Here is a 19,861-nt window from a genome sequence, read left to right as displayed (position 1 = left end):
ATGTTCTGAGAAACTGTTTCTTCCTCCATTTCCTTAGATGATGTGGGAAACTTGTGTCAGAATGTCTTCCTTATAATGCTGAGCAAGTTAGCAAGGTTGTGAAGGTGAGGAAGAGACATATCTAAGCAGACCTCTATCACATGAAAAAAATGGTTAAAAATTGCAATACTCACACAATACTATATTCTATCCCAGGTCTTAAAAGGTTATCATCTGTTTAGTACAAATAGACGAAATATAAGAAAGTCAGGAAGGCATTTAGAGACACAGATTTAGACACTTGCCTGAAGTTCTAAGTAGTAAACTACATTGCCCAGAGTCACAAAGCAGGTCAGCACCTCATCCAGAAACTGACGTTAAATTTTTCTTACAAGACATTGAACTGGTCACTAAACCATATGGCCTTCGAAGTAAATATTTAGAAACTTTTTCAGGTTTAAATTTTTCCTTAAGCAAAGTTTATTTGGGCATATTTGGGTCAAACATTATTTAGAAGGTTCTTTTGCTCACAGAAGCTGCATATGAAGGAAGATGAATCCTCTAAAGGTCAGGAAAAATACTGCAGAGTATACACACCCATTCTTCAAAACTAGTGCCAAGTTGCTACATAACTTTCCATTAAAAAAAAAAGTATTAAAAGTCTTGAAAATTACACAATGCTAGAATCAGAACCTGATTTGCAGTTGACAGATGTTGAAAATCATTATTCTTTTTGACTTCAGTATTCTTCAAAGTTCTAAAAAGGATACTTCAGTCCAGCAGAAATAAAACGTGAACTTCTGCACTTGGAATGAGAAATGTTGCCTTTTTTAGTATTGGTATACACTGTATTTTTCAATTATAAAGATACTCAAAGCACCATATAAAGGGACTACTTGATCAAGGAGCTATGAGAGAATACAAAAAAAATGCTTAGATTTGGTCACGATGAGCCCACAAGAGAAGCACTGCAGACACTACACTGATGGTTAGGGAGATTTTGTTTTATAATTTATCTATCCAAAGAAGTTAAGTACTGATGCATTCATCTGTTTTCATTATGCTGGTTATGATAAGATTCCTAAAAGAACACCATAACAATGCCCAGAGTAGTGAAATGTGACACAATAACCAAAAGAAATTCTGGCAAATGTATGCTTAATATGACAAGTACACTTAACCTAGTAAATTCTTAACTGTTCTGCTTCTCTTCTCTGCAGCCAGTGGTTTCTGCTCATGTATTAGTGAGAATACTGATTTTATCAGTGCCTCAAAGTGTGCTAATTACCTCATTTCTAAGAAATGTTATATTATGCCTGGCATAGCTCTTTAGCATCCACTCTACTCAGCAGTAATTTCTTGGCAAAGCAGAGTTCTTGCTACATGTAATTAGCATTTCCTCCCATTATAAATAATTACTCCTCATTTTCTACTAATTCTTTTCTAGGCTGCTGCTACTTCCAGTAACAATAGATGAACCTGAGTAAATTGTTTCATGAGCCTTCCATGTGCCAATTTTGTTACTGTTGCCACCCAAACCTGTGCCGTTGGCTCCACAGTATATTAAGAATATTAGTGCTTGTGCTTGATGGAAGCTATATTTTAAACTTGTTTGGAAATTCAGGAAAAAATGTTTAATATGGTTGTCCATATTGTGCTTGTTCTATCTTCTTTGTTTAAAGCTTTGATTTCTGGGTGGAGTTTGGATCTAGTACATGTTGATATATTGGATAGGATTCAGTTCAAGATGAAGACACCAAAAGCAGTGTCTATATATGAGCTGAGTGCTTAAGCCCCCCGTGTAGTCAACAAAGATATGGTAAATACAGTCACTGACCTTGAAAAAGTTATTTGACCAACCTGCCAGGGTGGGTGTCTGATGCAACATGAGATGTCCTCATCTGGTCACCTGTTGTACTTCAAAAAGGCACAGGTCTTCTTAAGTCCTATGTCATATCTGTGAAGCAGACATCTCAAATGCCTGGGCATCTTAAACGAAACTACAAGTCTATGTCTGAGCAACAGAAAATCTACACTGGTAAGCTGAAATTGTTTCTAGGCTCTGCTGTTCCTCAGCTGCCATTATTTTTTCAGGAGCTTAGATATAGGTCTTTGGACACTTAGAGTTAGTTGTTACAATCTTAAACTGAAAAATACCACTATAGGCCTGATTGGCTTGTGATTTCAGACTTCATCTACGACACCACTGTAGTTGATGATATTTCTGTCACCATCCTTCCAGAAGGAGGTAGATATTGCCAACGAATTTTTGAAGAAAGAATTTGTTTCCTATTCTCACTACGCTCTGCTAAAAAGGCCATTTTTTTTTTTTTTTTTTTTTGTTTTTGTCCTTGCAATACAGTAGGAAACTTATTTTCTTTCCCAGGATGATCCAGAGGTAGAATTAAAGCCGTAATCTAGGACCTGGCAGAGCTCAGGTCAAGGCTCTGCTCTCTACATGATTCTTGAGTAACTATAGGTATGCTAATTAGCTCTCAGTGCTTCATTGTCTCTGTGTGATGGCTATCTGTATGATGAACTATCAAAACTACAAGGCAGAAATCTGAATGTATCAGACTTTTTGATCTTTACTGTGCCTGGAGATACAGAACAGGAAAAAATATGCACTTTGGGTTTTAATTTTATGAATGGTCTGGCATTAAAGTTATAATATCAAAAGTATCTGGAATCCCAGGCAGGTATTTCCAAGGTAGTTAGAAGTAAAATAAATTACACTAAATGTTTCAAGCTTAACTGTCTAATGTTATCAACCAGCATAAAATTAATTTGGTGCAGATACACTATTCTTAAATGATGACAATTCAGCTTCTATACAGTAATAATTCCTTTACCAAAATAAATGTCAGTCAAAATGATAAAGTTAATGCTACTTTGTTGAGTAATGGATGATTAAAAGATCAGAATTTATATTCTTAATCCAAGGAATACACTGCAGAAGAACCATGAGTGTTGTGAGTCATCACTTTTATGTGCAATGAAGATGGTGTATTTCATAAACTTATATCCTGTTCTCTTTGACCCATGCCTCTGTACAGCCTTTTTTCCCAGACAAAATCTAGGTCTTATGCTAATATATTGTATTGCCATTTCTGCTTTTTTTCCTATGTGTAAATAGTTTCTGTGAAAAAGTAGATATTTTCTAGTCAAACCTTAAAATCTAGTCCATTTCCTAGAATTGAGAGTGTCTTTCAGAAGATAAACTGAGTTATTTTTCTTTCTTAGTTTCTTCTACATTCTTGATTGTATAACTTTCTTCATTGGTAACATTTGCCGACGTTAAGTACAAGAATTATTGCCCTTTTTTTTTTTCCAGGCTCCTCAGTAACCGTGTTGTGGCCGCCTCGGCTGGCACATTCTGTTCTTAATTAGGTTTACAGATATTTTGACTCATTCCACGGTCTCACTAATGTCTCTCTCTGGCCTGTAATCATCTTTTGTCACTGGTCTGATTGTTCTCTCTTTGGCTTTTCTGAGTGGGCTGAAGAGTCGGGAAATAGTTCTTTTTGTGTATATTGCAGATGGTTCCATCCATTTCTCATTTTTCTCCTTATGAACTTGCAGACATCTTTGATGCTTCTTTACTCTTCCTTATTTTATCCATCCCTCTCCTTGGTGTGGACCTTCATGAGGACTTTAGTTTGGCTTCATTTGTCTTGCTTGATAATTTTCATGCAAGTCAGGTCCTTGACTCATTTCTTTCCGAAGAAAACTGAATGTACACATGCATGTGATTGTCTAAGGTACCTTTGTTGAGAGTTACTATTGCTCTTTCACTATTTGCCACTGCATCTTATTTGAGAACTTACCAGTACAACAGGCCTGGGTCAAGGCACTCTCATGCCCTAAGGACTTTCATGTTCACAATATAATTTTTGTTATTGTGCTTGTTAGTACTGCTCATAACCTTATTTTCTACATTTAGATGAGTAGTTACACTGACTGCCTGTTAGACATGGAAACAAATAATTAGGGAATAACCACAAGCAATGGAAATAAAAGAAATAGTTTAAGCTGGCCTGTTCTTAGGGAAGTCCAGCTCAATTTTACAGCTGTGAACGTTATGCTCTAGAGAAGCTGTCATAGCAACCTCCAAGCCACAGGGTGAATACGAGGAAATAATTATAGCAATCTAAAATGTGACTAACTAGTAAAATCGACCCTCTGAACTTCCTGAGATGTTAAGCTGGTGTCTTCCCTTTGATAACTAATTAAAGCTCAGATGAAATTAAAGGACCTGCGGCAATTCAAAGGAGCTGAGAATTCTTTGAGTTGTATTCAGACAATGGGAGGATAGTTCCTGACATTAAGATAAACAAATATGCGCTTCATTTCAGAAGAAAGAAAATGGGATGAAACGAATCATCCAGCATCTAGTTCTGCAAAGACAAATGATGCGTTAAAGTTCCTTGTATAACCATGTAAAGGAATACCTGCAGCTGCACTGTAAGCAGCAGTTTTGGACAGGTTGGGTACACGTACAGTAACGTAACTAGCGATGATACTTTATCCTTACTTAACACCTTTCATCACAAAGTACATTACCAAACATTAGTTACTTGAGCCTGACACCATGTCTGTAAAAGACCATTATACCATTGTAGAGATTGCACACAGAGATTAAATGGCTTGGGTTAGGCCACACAGCGCGTGAGTAGCAGAGGCAAAAGGAGAGGGTGAGTGTTGGCTGCCAGCCCTGTGCTCTAACTACTGGACTTCACTTCCTTAATACTTAATTCCCATATTGCTTCTCTAACAGAGCTACTGAAACTTTAGAGCACTCGGTAAGTTTTGGTGTAATATCAAACCGGTTGTATTTCTCTCTCCTCGCTCCTTTATGATGTCGCAAAATATTGTAATTACATTTTTAAGGGTCTCATTTTACGGGTTGCCCCAGGTCACCTAGCCCTGGTGGGGGATCAGCCCAACATTGTTTTGCTCCCATCTCTGTCCCCAGTAGACAATTGCTGGCTGCTGCCGCTTCTCTCCGCTAGCTTTCGTCATGGCCTCAGTCCTATGCCCTTAGCTCTGCTGTGTGAGTGGCTGGACCATTCTGTGCCTAAATAATTCCAGCTATACGCTAGTTAATGTGAAACAGATGTCTCCCAGGCACTAGCGAAAGCTTTCGGTCCTGGTGCTCCCGTAGTTTCTCACGGCAGACCTTCAGGTAACCGATACTGGCTAGCCAGAACCTGCCTCGAGTTTTGTCCTGCGGCTGTGCCTCTCGGGGTGAGCAGGACAGGGAGGCAGACGAAGGGGGAGCGAAGCGGGCTGCAGCCCGGTGAGGAGGGAGGAGCAGCACCCCGGGCACCCGCTGTGCTCGGCGATCAATGGAGCGCAGGCTGCCCGCCCGCTGCCAGGCACGGCTCGGGAGAGGGGGCGGCTGCCCCACGGGCTGCCCCGCGGGACGGCACGGCGTGGGACGGGACGAGACGGGGCGGGAGGGGGGAACGGACGGCGTTGCATATGTTCCGTTTCCTGTGACTGGGGCAACAGAGGTTTGCAAACTCCCTGCGCTTCATGCAGCTCTTCGGGTGCACGAAGAGCTGCGTAAAATGTTTGCCAAGCCAGCATGATGCTCGTGAAATGAGGAAAAAAAAAAAACCAAAACAACAAAACAACCCAAACACGGAGGAAAAAAATAAAAAGGTAGGAAGTACCGAAAAATAGCGAGTCTTGCATGTTGCCTCTTTGTACTATAGAAACTGGGGGTGTGACTGACTATCCAAACCACCTCCACTCCAGGGATGCCACCCAATCGCTGTCTGTGTGCTTTGCACAACTCCTCCCCTCTCCTTTTGGCTCAGCAGAGACCTTTGGAGAAACTGCCTGTTCTGGCTCATACAGACTGTAACATATAAAAGCTGTTAGCAGCTCCTGTGGCCAGAAGCTTCAAAACCAGCAGAGTTTTGTTCTTTGGGGGTTTGAAATAAGAGACACTCCTTCACAAAGGTTCTTGTCATCACATAGGAGAGTGCTATATATACTGGGAGAACAATAGGCTGTATTCTTTTTTGCTATTATCCAGAGGTAAGCCATTCAGCTCACTAAGTTTGCTTTGCATGCAGTTTTATCGATGCTCATCACATTTTGATGAAGTTAAGGTTTGAATGCTATTTCTAAGATGTCCTGTTTTCATGCTTTATATGTTGTCTTTTGCCTACTAGTTTATCTGTGCCACATTGTGTCAAAACAGTCCATGCATATGGGATAGGTATAGCCTCGGATGTATTTTTCATTTTCAGTGGAAAACATTCTGTGAGGTTTCTTGCAGTGACCCCACTCAGGATTTACGGTTTATGGACTGATCTGGTGTGATAGCACTGTCACTATTTCAAGAATACTACTAGCTCTGATCATGTAATTCATGGTATAAAGATACTTCCCTTGGTGTGTTTGTAGTAAGAACATATGTCTTAGTTATGGTTATTGAAAATTGCTCAGTAACATGTGTTCTGACTAGATTGTTTTTATGATTGAGCTGACAGAATCATTTTTCTGATCACAGCCTGCCAATTCACTTTGTCTTGCTACCCACATGTACAGAATCACATCTTTGACATCTTCTCTTCTACAGATCTGTTTTCTACTGCCCTGACTTAAAGCAGAGTACCTCTGTGGCCTATCTTTCTCCTCTGGCCCCAAAATGACAGTAATCGCTGCAATCAGTTGTGCTTTCTTATTTTCCATTCTCTGTGAAACAAGTGCATTAGTGTTACCCAACTCCACTGACCTACTCCTGTCAAACAATAATTTCACTGACATTGAGACAGCTTTGGCAGCTCATCTGGACTCTGCAAAAATTCCCAAAGCCAGGCGGAAGCGCTACATTTCACAGAATGATATGATTGCCATTCTTGATTATCATAATCAAGTCAGAGGCAAAGTCTTCCCACCTGCTTCCAACATGGAATATATGGTAAGTGAACTTTGTTTATTTCAGAGTAAAACAAACTGTAAGCCAGTGATTTCATTTTCTTAAGCAAATTGTGAGGGTTTAGTTAAGTAGACAAATTATTTTGAACTGTTACTGCTTACTAAAATGTTCTTTCCTTACAGTTTTTAAGTTGCATTAACATAAGCAAGCAAAAGCTAAATACTGAACTCTGAACCTCTTACTTGCCCTGTTGAATTTTCATTTCCATGAGTACTCCCAATGAAGCTTCTGGGATGCAAGTGAATGAAGTTGTGAGTTAACTGTCTGTTGGCCTGAAGAATAGTATGTGATCACAACATGTTATTGCATGTGTTTAAAGTGCTAAGTGTTAGCAGCCCCATTGCTTTTGCAGAGTACACTGAAAGTCATTGCCCTGATGTATGCAGAAAGGTAGCCAATAAACATTTTTAATTTCTTTCACACATAGTACTGTCGGAGACAATATGGTAAAACTGTGTTGGCAAACTAATTCATCTGATGCACTGTTTGTCTCATGCTCATGTGTTTTACTTACTGCATATTGTTTATGTGCACCTAATACTTTTATTTTTCCGTCAAATGCAATGCTGCTTTTAAATGTTTCTCCAGTATGTAGGATTTCAGTGTGTTCGGAATGTTATGTTTGTGGCAGGCACCTTTTCCCCTTATTGGCAAATACTCATTATGTGAATTATCTGTTCCTGCAGGTATGATAAAAGGTACCATTCACTGTGATTTCATACTTGGCACTACTAGCTAAAGCAGCGTGTTTGTGATTTTGTGTTCCAACTTTGAATGCATGCATACTGTGGACCTCTAATGTTAAACATAGGTTGGCCAAGCAAAATTTTTTTTACCTTCTAAGTAAGGTATTCATACTGTTTTGAAAGCACAGACAAATTGTGTCAGCACTGTAATATCTGCTTAAAGTCACAGAGTTTCTCACATGACAACAGACGGTTAACAGGTTTGAGAAACAGGACACCATCAGCTTGACATAAAACGGGGATAATAGTAATAACAACTCCTCCTTTTTAGCAGCTAATGACTAAGAATTTGGACATCTTTCTATCACAGATGTTACCTAAATCTGGACTTGATCATATAATCTGCTTAGCACATCCCAGCAGCACCTCAAAATGCTGAGTGCACTCAAAATGTTGCAGGATGAAGGCCTGTTGCTATACCATAGGCTGAGTTTGAAGTTTGGTTAAGTGGAAAGGTCAGAGAAAGAAAAAACAGAGAAGTCAGAAGTCAAGCTCAGTCATCATTTTCATTGCTGTGCTCTCCACTGACGTTTCCTTTGATTCTGCATAAATAAACTTTGTTGTAATGTCTGAAGGAATGGCAGCCTACCATGCCCTTCCTTGGCTTGTGTGTTTTAGAAATGTGCTCCTGCAGTTTGCTTAAGTCAAGCCAGCACCCTGTCATATTCCCAAGAGTTTTGTAAGTGCCATGTTCTTAGCCTGTTCAGTAAAAAAAAACAAACTTCAAAACAGAATGCAATCTTCTCTGATTGAATCTATTTTAATGCACTCATATGCATAAACTGCCAAGATTTTACCTATATTGGTTGGGTATTCTGCTGCAGCTTTGCTCTGCAATGGTATGATACAAAAGGTGTGATACAAAATCAAGACTGATGCCATGCTCTCTACAAGTTACATGCTATTCTTTTCCTTGCCCTTCTTACTGTTGATTCTAGCAGTGCCAACCAGCCATAGGATGTACCTGTGTTCTCATCAGCATCAACCCCACCAGTGGTCTCAAGGGCAAGGTCTAAGGCTTTCTTTTACATTTGGTTTCCCAGTCTGAAAGTACTTTGTGACTTCATGCTGCAGAATTCAGAGCAGCACCTCAAGCTACATAGGTAATGATCCAGAGTACAACTTGAACTTGGATCCCCAAGTGGTGACCAGCCCCTTTACCCCCAATTCTCTTTCAGAATTCAATCAGTCTGTGTGTGTCCCATTGAACTTTACAGAGCAAAAAAAAAGTCCAGTGAGCAACATCATGCATAGCATGGTCTGCTTCTGGTTTTTAGCCATGGCATCATCTGTTTATCGACTTCAATAAATTTATCATCAGCTTTTTCTCTCTGTGACTACAGAAAGGCTTTGGTAGGCATGTCTTATAGATGACATGGTGGTGTAAGCCATACCAAGACTGGGGACCCCTGTATCAGTAACGCCCATTTAAACTTACTTAGTCCCTTCTTTGGTCTGTATAATTTCAGGGTATGGCGCAGCATCTGTTGTTTCTTACGGGGACATAAGATTGCCACTGTTGTATATAAAAGATGTTGTGTCACTCAGTACTTATATTCATAAGATGGCAAACACATTGTCATTACCAACAGATAAGGTACACTGTGCTGAAAGAATGTTACAGAGTGTCCATTTGTGTCCTGAACACTATGGAAAAGTGCAGTGGTAGTGATGAAAGTGGCCTTTCCCATTTCCCCTAACAATGACTAAAAAGGATGTCACATGTCAGAGAGCTGGAATTACAGATGCAGGAGATTGTGGAAACTTCTTGTAAGTGTGTTGGAGAAGGACTAAGCAGTTTGGAAGCACAAGAAAAAGATGTTTTCTCATCTTTCAGTGTCCACAGTCATATTAAATTGTGTTTTGTTCTGTTTTCCTAATTCTGTTAGGAACTCTGTTCTTCTCATGAATGGCTGTATCACATTATCACTTCGGTACAGTTCCATTTGCTTTTTCTCTTCCACTGAAAAGAGCTTACGGTTTAGCAGTATGGGTTGGTTCTTGTGATTCCAGTTTCCACACCCAATCCTTTTTTGTGATTTTCCACCGATACATTCTTCTCCTTCCCCTAATGCAGTCTGCTTCTCGCACGTTCAGTGCATTTATAGATACTTTGAACTCCTTGGGCGTTGTTCTGTCTGCCTCTGTTGTCTTGAAAGTTTGTGTGCTGTAGGACTTTCGATGAGAGGTCTTGAAGAATGGCTTTGAATGCACATGCATTAGGCAGGGGAGGTTCAGATGAACACTGCAGTAACAGAGCTGGGGGAGTGGTTTAATTCTCTCTGGGAGAGGTGGGTCTGAGTGCTGCTCCAGCCTGTTGTTGTATGCAGTCTCCAGTGTAAGTGGACCTCTGGGGAGTCAAAAGCAAGACGGGAGGCATTGTTCTATTATCAATACTCAGCAAAAGAAACAGGTGTGTCTAATGCCAATGTGACTTTGGGAAATCTTTCTCTTGGGATATTAGCACCCTATGAGTCAGGCTGTAAAGTAGTCCTCCTTTCGGTTCTGGTTCTGGTATTGGTGATGCATTCAGTTGGAAGTTTTTCTGCAAGTACAAATCTAGAGTTCGTGCATACGTGAAGGAAAGTGAAAGAGAAAAGAAACAAGAACTTTCAGGCCTATAATGTAGAAGTAATGACTTCTTCTTTTAATGTGGGTCTTATGATATCCTTCATTCTTCTTCATCCTAAGACTGTCATTCTCCAGTCTTTGCTTGTGCTCTAAAAGCTGATGCCATACCTGTGGAAAGAAAGATGACACTATCCTTATGACCTGGCAAAGGATGAAAATCATCCACTTGCCTTGCATACTTTTTCTGGAGAAAGCAGAAAGGTTCCATAAAATTCATGATTCAGAAGAACTGAGGTGTAGAATTGCCTGCAGCTCTGTAGTGTGAAAGGTATGTAAATCTGCAAATACGTAGGAATTCAGTGAACGAGTAAATCCCTTTCTCTGAATGCTAATTCTGTACTACAGAACCCTGTGTTGCCTTTCTGGAACATCTCAGCTACTTGGTAGGCCATAAAAGATTTGCAGTATGTTGTCAGCTGAAATTTGAGTCTCATAAAACATTTCATTTAGTATGCGTTGGTACTATCTTTAGGCTCCCAAAACATTAATTAATGAAATAACTGTTCCTGTGAGAATCAAATGTTATTTTTACCTTTTCTACAATCATACCCACTTGAAGCCAGTTTTTTAAAAGTCTGTATGGTCTTTGTTGTAACCACATCACCGTGTGCATGCGAAACCTGCCTTTTACAGTTTCACAGGCACCAAGCAGAAGCAGTAAACCTGATAGAACTAGACCTTAATTGGCATTGAACACTGTCCTCCATGGCATTCCCATAGGCAAAGTGGGAAAATCTGTTCTAGTTAGGAGTACTCTAAGGTGATCTGAACAACTTGTTAAAGAGTCATACCGAAAGACAAGATGTGAGAGTAGGTCACTGCTGACTTGCAGGGTAGGGTTCTGCAAGGATGAGTCTTGAGCCCAGTACTGATCAACATAGTCATCAGCAGACTGGCAGTAGCATGTCTGAAGTATGATAGATGGAGCAGGACTGCACACTCAGAAACATGAAGCTGAATGTTTGTGGAATGCTGTCTGAAGACTTTTTTTAAGAGCAGAAAAATGGTCTAGATAAACTTGACCCTGCTTATGCCTAGAAAGTCTTCTGATATAGTTTCAATTCCTTTTTGTTCAGTGATTGCATGAATGCATTTTTATATTTGGGAAAATCTGCCCCTCGGTGAAGGTGTCACTTTGTAGGACTCAAAATAGTAAAAGATTTCCAGACTAGCCTGAAATGAGTTAGTTTGGATACCCAGGAGTTATTTCATGGCAACATAGCATAAATATAGTTTCCTGTGAGCCAGTGGCAGAGGAGCTGGAAGGGAATGGACAATCTGGGCCTGAAAGATCATGATAAAATGAACTATTGTTCTAAAATAAAAGTAATTGTGTTTCAAAATAAATTCCTGTTGCCATGTGAGGGAGTCCATGGGGGAAACCTGTGCACTCTGTATGGCCCAGGGGTGATCCTCTTTGCTGAGAAGATGAATTTGGAGACTTTGATTTCTGTCCATGAAGATCTGCAGTCTTACAAAGTCAGGTCAGAAAAACAAGACAATAGCCCATTTAGTCATCAGAAATGTAAGTAACTGCATTATTATTTCACTCCTAAATTTGAAAGTCTTGATAAAATTTTCTTGCTGTCAAGGTGATCTTAAAAATGGTCTGCGAATGTGCAATAGGTGATGGGTAAGACAAAATGAAAAAACAAAGCAAAACAAAACCTACTTCATTTTTTCCAAAGTCCTGTTTAATACCTAAAGCCTTTCATACGGACATGGAAAGAGTGAGTTAATGTGGTTTTCTCTCCAATTCAAAAGCATTTCTGATAAATAAGCTTCTCAACTTGTTTACCTATTTTTTGCTGTTGTCAGTGTGGTTTCTTACAGACCATTCTAAATCTTAGAGGACATTTTGTTCTTGAGTTGTTTGCCCTGGCTCATCTACATGGTCCCACTGAAATCATCCATGTCTGTGAGTGAGGATTGCAGGGCTAGTTCCTTCAAGATTTATGTCTAATGAGTTGGATAGGATCTCTTAATTCATATAGTTTATCCCTGCCCTGTTGCAGGACTTCCTTCTGCATTAAATACATATGGTTTTCATCTTGTCTACTCCTGAACACATATAGTGATGCTGTCTCAGTCACATCTCTTGGCAAATATTTTACCTTAGGAATAGAAATGATTTCCAAATGTCTAACCTAAATATTTCCCTCTAAAACTAAGATAATTAATCTTTATATGCACGTTTTAACTGCCTGGTAGAATTTATCTCCTTTTTAATTTCAAACATTACTTTTTACATATTTACTGATGGTTCTCTTGGCATTAATTAAGATGCGTGCATGCGTATAATGTTTCCTTAATTTCCATGTGCATGTCTTACAATACTTCTGCATATTGGAGCAAATTAGAGTTGCACTCCATTTACAGCTCCTTTGTTAAATCAATGAGCAGCACCCTTAAATGTCAAAGCAGATTAGGCCCACCATTTTCACTGTGCCTGTTTAAAGGCACAAGTGCCATAATGCAATGGAGAATTTATGCTAGAAATTACTGGCAGCCTACTTTTTCCATTGAATAGCCCTGTTCTCTTAAATCCTATATACACGGTGAAGGTTGAAATAAGTAATCAGACGATGAGTCAGGGTACAAAGATCTTAATCTGCTTTTCATCATGCCAAAGCACAAAGCAAATCTAAGTATAGTCCACTCCAGTCTTCTGGGAGGAGAGATCTCAAGCAGCTTGGAGCTTCCCCAGCATAGTCCACCTATCCCAGTTTGCCATGGCTTTTAGCTTGCTCTATGCTGGGAATTCACAAGTGAGGTGAGAACAAATGAGAATGTGGTGTGTGTAATGCTGAAACGTGGTCACTGGTTTCAGTTTCTTCCTCCTACCACTTGTGTTTCTGTTTATCCAACTGAATATGTCCCTTCCGCCTGGTGCCATAACTCAGCACCAGGAGTGTCTGAAGACCATGGGCTACCAAATTCTGGAATATCTTTCTTCTCAGAAAATTAGAAGAAAATAGAAAGAACTATTGTGGTTTACATGGTTACAGTTAGGAGTGCCTGTTTGCATGACAACTGTGAAAGGAAGCAGTCATTTTACGGCATACTCAGCCTTTTTCTGCATCAGAGGAAAGGCATGGCAACTGACAGTAAGCTGAGAGAGCAAGATTAGATGGAGCTTACTTTCTGCTAGTTGTGGCACAACAGAGTTACCTAATTCTCTTTTGCCTCACAGGTGAGTTTATCCACTTATCTGTTTCCTACTGCACCATTGTCAATAATGCAGCTCTGTACTACGCATTGGATGCTGCCCATTTTTCTAGCGGAGTTTCATCTACAAAAGGCTAGGAACCCCTGTTCAGTCTCAGTAACTGGTGTTCATCCAGGGTCAAATCAAAGTGGATGCTAGCTAAAAGAAGTACAAAATCCATCAGTTATGTTCAGAGTGAATGGCAGAAGAGACCTTTCCTGGAAAGCGGTCCTTGAAAATTTTGAAGAACTTCCCCCAAAAAGCTAATGTTGATAAATATTGTGATAACGAATGACTGTGTTAAATTTGTTTTGGTATTAGAGCTCCTTTCCAATGTTTTCTGCATGAGAATTTTAAAACATCCATCTTGATGGTGTTTTAGAAAAGAATATTTACATTATTTAAATTTAGTATTAGCAGAAAGCCTTCTAGGAGTTTAAGCAAACAAAAAACAACCTAGTAAAGTCTCAGATAGAAAAGCAGCTTGCCCAGACCCCTCAGAATTAGACATTCCTTTATTATTAAATGTAGCACCTCTTGAACTTCTTGGCTAAAAACAGAGACAGGGCATTTTTCGCAAGAATCTTGATCCAAAGTACACAGTACTTTGTTTCATACATGAATGGAGATGATAGTAACCTTAAACCTCTCAACATTTTTATCATCTTTCTGTACCTGAAAAGAAAATCTGAAAAGAAGAATAGTCTATCCAGGTCTGTGGCAATGTGTATCCTAAAGACAGCAAAAGATGGAAACCCCAGGATAACCTCTTGTTTGCTTTTTGTACACAGAATACCGTCATCAGCGCAAGCACCTCCATGTATGAATGCATCTGCAGGTGTCCTGGGATGGGGTTTGAGGTTTACTTTAACTCAACAGAGAATGAACTGGTTTTGCATCTCTGTCTGTACTGTGGTATCTGTTAATCTGTATCCAGAGAAAGAATCTTAAATTGAGCTTTCTTCTGAGAATAAAGAACTATTGTTCTTATTCTTCATCCTGCAGAAAGAAGAAGCTGCTATGTGCTTTTTTTTTGTGTCATGCTGCTGTATCTTTCAGTTAGAGCTACTTAGAAAATAGAAAGTATTTTCTCTGAAAACTTTTAAAGAAATTAAGAACATTTTTGTTTTAATGAAAAACTTCAGTGGTTAGTAACAAAAAAAGTAAAAAATTTGGATTTTTTTTTCACATAGAAGAGAAACAAAACACCCCAAAGAAATACATTTTTCATTCACATTTTGTGGGTTTGAGAAAAGGCAATTTGCTTTGATCATATTTAAAATGATAGAGGTCAGACACCTTCTTCAGATTTATGACCAATTGTCAGGGTGACAGGGAGCTAGACAAAGTTTGGTCCTTTTTGTTACCACTTCTGAGATAAGCTCTTGCCAACTAAAATATGCCTTGCAGTAGGTTAGGAAAGCACTGAATATTTTAAGATATGTAGCTCTGATATTTAACTTTTCCAAAAGCTAAACAAATAATAGCATATCAGGAAAGCTTATTGTTATTAAATCTGACAGCCTACCAATTTTCTTTGTTTCTTATTGTTTAAAAGCTTGGTGCCAAACATGAAAAGAAATGCAGACAACCTTTAGAAGAAACAAATTGACTATTAGCAGTGGTCAAGCTTCAAGTGATAGCACTTTGAATTTGGACCAAATAGACACCCAGGAATATAAACTTCTGTATAAAATACAGACTTGAATTTTCATAAGAAAAGTATATCTGGCAATGAGGTTTCTTGGACATCTGTCTGTTGATGCCCTGATTACTATAAGACAGACCTTCTAATACTGAGCCCTTCAGAAGTGTGAATCAGATGTTTGGAGGTTTGGTTATATGAGAGTAAATTGACTATAAAACACTGCACAATTTTACTTTGGGTTGCAGTGGACTATTGGACAAGCAGCTTGATATGTTAACCCTCTATTTATTTCCTAAAGAATGAAGTACAGAACTGCAATTCCCATCAAGATTTTTTTCTCTAGAGGGTAAACTTTGGCTATTTTCTATGTAAACTTTCTAATTAGTACCTAATGCATTTGGGAAAGGACTTGCACATGTGGTAGGCACCAATTACAGTATGGACAGTAAAATTTCTAACAGGTGGCAGCTGAGAGCAAAAAGTGTTCATATTCTTAGAGAGAGAGAGAGAGAGAGAGACAGCCTAGAGTCCAAATGATCTCAGAGCCCAAATAAATATATAAAGTTTGCCAAATCTGTCTATAAATTCCAATGAGCTCACATGTTTTCATCACACAGTATGTATTGAAAAAAGTGAAGGCAAAAAGACGAGGCTCTTTCAGTCACTCTGCTGAAAAACCATGCAGGCAGAAGGGCTGGTGGGTTGTTTTATTAAGCTTTGTGCCAGATTTGGGGTAGTGGACATGGTGGGGGGTCCTACAGAAAGTCTCTGAACCCGAAAATGCTACAGGCTTGACTATACAAAAGAGAAGGGGAGAAGTTGTGCAAGGGACTCCTGTGTGCCCTGCACGCTGCTGCGGGATTTCTGAAGAAAAGGCCACCGCACGTGCAAGCAGTACGGCTGGTGCAAGTTTGCACGGCTGAATGACCCATGAGGACAAGACCTGCGTGTAGCAGCCTGCATCTGCTAATCCGCTTTGGGACTCGCACTAGCAGCTGTGGAGTGCAGCTGCACAGATGGGCTGGAGATGTCGGATTTCATCCCTCAGCTTCCCAACGTTTTTCTCACAGGAAGAAATCGCTTGAATTGAGGTTTTCTTCTTTCCTGCTTGCTGCCATTCTGGAAGTAAGAGCTTCTGACGTTCAGCTGGGCAAACAAGCAGAAGCACAGGGCTAACAGAGAATAAGATCAGAAGTCTGAGGCAGAAAGTTTAATATTTTGACTGAGCACTGCTAGAAGAAGGTCCTACAGGCGACCTTTCTGGGGTTCATAGGAGCCACTTGGATTTGTTTGTGGTAAATAACAATTGGAAGATGCTAATATGAGTCCGCAGTAAACATATATTAATGACAAATAAGATGTCAAAACTGGTGAACAAATTCCACTTTCTATTACTGCAAAATATGACAATGTTGCCATGCAACTGTATTCAAATTGCGCATCCCAACATTTCATTTGCAATCTTACCATGTAGCTGCAGTCATGTAAAGAAGCTGCGGAAGATGAGAGTGATTAAAAGAGCATACTTCACCTTTTCACTCTGGATTTGTGCTCAAACCTGTACCTGGTGCTTGCCCCTCCCGCTGTACGGTCGGTGGCAGCCAGCTGAAGGGCTCGTCACACTGTGGCAGTCGTGGCATTATGGCCAGCAGCCCTTGCCTGAGGGACACACAGAGAATTCACAGGAAGGTAGTGAGTGACCAGGATGTGTATGTTTTGCTTAAAGTACTTGTTTTACCACTGAGAAACATACAGAATATTATGCTGATATGTCATATTAAAAAAATCCCCACCAACAACAAAACCAAGCAGTAAAAGTACTGAGTGCTGCTGCTGGTATTTAATATTCAGAGCAATGCTCTGCTGAGGTTCTCTTGTACTCTTGTGCAAGAGAGGGGAGCTTCCTTGCTATTGGCAATAAAACTAAGCCAGGAAAGATTAAGGATTCTGATGGCAAAAGAAGAATGGAAGAATAGTGCGTATACTGCTCCCTTTGTATTTAGATCACAAATTCTTGCTCCCTGTTGCCGTTAAGAACCATTCCAGAGTACTTGCAGAGAAGAGGAAAGTTCATTGCCATTTGTGTCATTAATGGTGCCTGTCTGACATACAACAAGACATGCATAAAGACATAACAATACTAAGTCAGATATTTTCTTTTGTCACTGGAAATCTGCATTCTGAGCTTCAGGGAAGAAGGTATCTGATTAATCTGAAAACAGATTAATTTTTGTCTCTGAAAAAAAGAAATTAAAAATGTTTCAGCTTTCTCATGGAAAGTCATCCTTGGCTAAATGGTCATCCCCATCCAAGTATCCTTTCTCCACACATAATGAAGAACCTGACTACCAAAGGGTAGGTTGGTATTTTTTTCTCACTCTCCATATTTGCCAGGAATAATGGATCTTAACTTCCTCTTTTTCCAAATTCTGAACTTTTAAGAACAACTTACAAAGGGGTGCAATTCCAGGTGACAGTATCAGTCACTCTCTCTCAGGTGTGGCATCTCTAGTGGGGGCAATTAAAACATTAGTTTTCAATTTACCTTTTCAGCTCTAAGTATGTTATTGGTTTAAGTATCTATTTTACTTGGGAGGCATTCTACTGCTTGAATCAATCTTTTTTGTCTACCTGTACGAAAGCTGAAATAAACATTTTATCTGCATGTACTTTACTTTTGAAGTAGTGAGTCATCAGAAAGAGACAACGTAACATCACTCTTAAGCAAAGTAAATGCAGTGAAGTGTTGACAGATCTTACCGATGACTTTGAGAGAAGACAGTAATTGCTTTCTGTGGTGAAAAAAAAATCACAGCATGTTTTGCAGAACTTACCAATCAGATCATAAATCTGAGGATTGGTATCAGCAATATGGAAAGTGAATATTATGAATCGTCTTTTTTTTTTTTGACAGTGTGTTGAAAAGATGTAATAGAAATGGATGCCCATTTTGATATTTAGAGAGCAGCCAGATTTTTTTTCCATTGTAAAATTACAATATGTTGAAATTCTGCTTATTTTTCAAATAATGAGGAGGTATCCTCTTGCAGAAATGGGAAACCAATCATTAACATATTCTGGTATACATAAAAGAAATTTAGGAATATAACATTTTTACACTTGCCGGAGTAAGGATTGTCTGCTTTTAAGAAAAGCATCCATCAAGGACTTTGGACAATCTATAACATCCCATCTCATTTGCATCACTCAAAATATGAGAGGAACCCTTGACAGAGTAAGCAAACCTTCTCTCTCCTCTCTTTTTGCTAAATGTCAAAAAAAGTTCTCTCTAAAGCAATGAGAAACCTTAAGGCATGTGATCAAGAAGCTAAGGTAATAAACATGCATGGCCACTTCTATGACTGAGCTTTTCCTCCTATTTCAGTAAATTATGAAAGTAATATTCATTCAATGAATATGTATTATGTTTCTAGCTCTTCCAGCTATGGAAAAATCTCAGAAAATGACCTGGTATAGCATTTTCTCCAGGTGTTGGCATCCTTTGGATGGCCAAGCTGAACTCTGAGAGACACAGACTGCTTCCTAGAGCCCTGTGGACAGCAAACCGACATCTCACAAAATCAGCTTGAAACCCAGTGTTTTAATACTTGTTCTAGGCAGAAACATTGTGGTGTCTGTGTTTGGACCATCTTACTGAGACAGGTTAATTTAAGGAAAAAACACAGTCATGTCATGAGCTTCAGTGATATCCAGATGTCCTGAATCAGACCTCACACAAGAAAAAGATTTCGTTTCCAAACCTTTATGTAATTACACAGTTCAATTATTATGAAGCCAGACTAAAAGGACTCCAACCTGTCGTGCAGCAAAACTGAAGTGCTCCATGGAAACAGAAAGTCCTTAAGAAGGGTCTGACATTAGCTATTTCACCTAGTCATACTGAAGGCCTGTAGTGAATATATGCCCCCTGCTTTACTACAGGTAAATGACACAAATGACACGGTTCCTTGATACCATCAAAATCCCAAGACCTGATGTTTCATTAGCACCAATGATGGGCTCCAGGCCCTGAGAATGCTGCTCTGTTTTAGTCAGTGGAATTTAACCATGACTTTACATAACCATCATTCACAGATATTCTCAGCAAAGTTTGCATGTTCAGGCTGTGCTAATAGATGTTGCTGTAGTGCATTTAAAGCTAGGAATATGAAACTTTTTACTTTTGAAGTAAAATTACCACAGGATAAATGTATCCAGAGTAGCAGTATGTTTGTAGTAATACAGCAGTCCTTTAGAAAGTTTGCAGTAAGAACAAGTGATTCGGATTAAGAGTGCTCCATTTAATTTGTTTTGGTAAACTTGTTCAATGTTTTCTACTTACACATAAAGTAGTGAGGTTGCTGTCTGAAGTCCCTTGTTGCTTTCAGCTTTACCTCCTGTTCTGCAACAGGATTTGCCCCCTAAGATGTGGGTTGAGCATGGTGTCAAGGGAAAGCTACTCCATTTAAATGATTGATATTAGGAGTACAACTTTGACTGTAATAAGAATGAACAGAATAACTGTATTTCTAAGTTCAAGTCACAGTTAAAACCAGTTTTGTACACCATTCCTCAAATTAGAGCATAGCTATCAATGTAGGAAGGGAATAGCCAATTATTTTTCAATAAATGTTGTGGATGGATCTTTGTAATATTGTAGATGCTTCTCTTCTTTTTCTTCATGATAACGTTTA

At 39.2% G+C, this 19,861-nt stretch overlaps 1 protein-coding gene across 1 annotated transcript in view; it reads left to right on the top strand.

Moving 5' to 3' along the window:
• The first annotated feature begins 5,828 nt into the window (after positions 1-5,828).
• PI15 (peptidase inhibitor 15) overlaps positions 5,829-19,861 on the top strand; it is a 30,752-nt gene continuing 16,719 nt past the window's right edge. The window contains exons 1-2 of the mRNA XM_075743858.1: positions 5,829-6,027; positions 6,575-6,916. Of these exons, the coding sequence (XP_075599973.1) occupies positions 6,644-6,916 (273 nt within the window). The 5' untranslated portion in view covers positions 5,829-6,027; positions 6,575-6,643. The remainder of the gene's footprint in view (positions 6,028-6,574; positions 6,917-19,861) is intronic.

The sequence above is a fragment of the Balearica regulorum genome, chromosome 2 (genome assembly GCF_011004875.1).
Source record: "Balearica regulorum gibbericeps isolate bBalReg1 chromosome 2, bBalReg1.pri, whole genome shotgun sequence".
Lineage (NCBI taxonomy): Eukaryota > Metazoa > Chordata > Aves > Gruiformes > Gruidae > Balearica > Balearica regulorum.
Note: the sequence above shows the minus strand (reverse complement) of the source record. Positions and strands in the feature narration are given on the sequence as shown.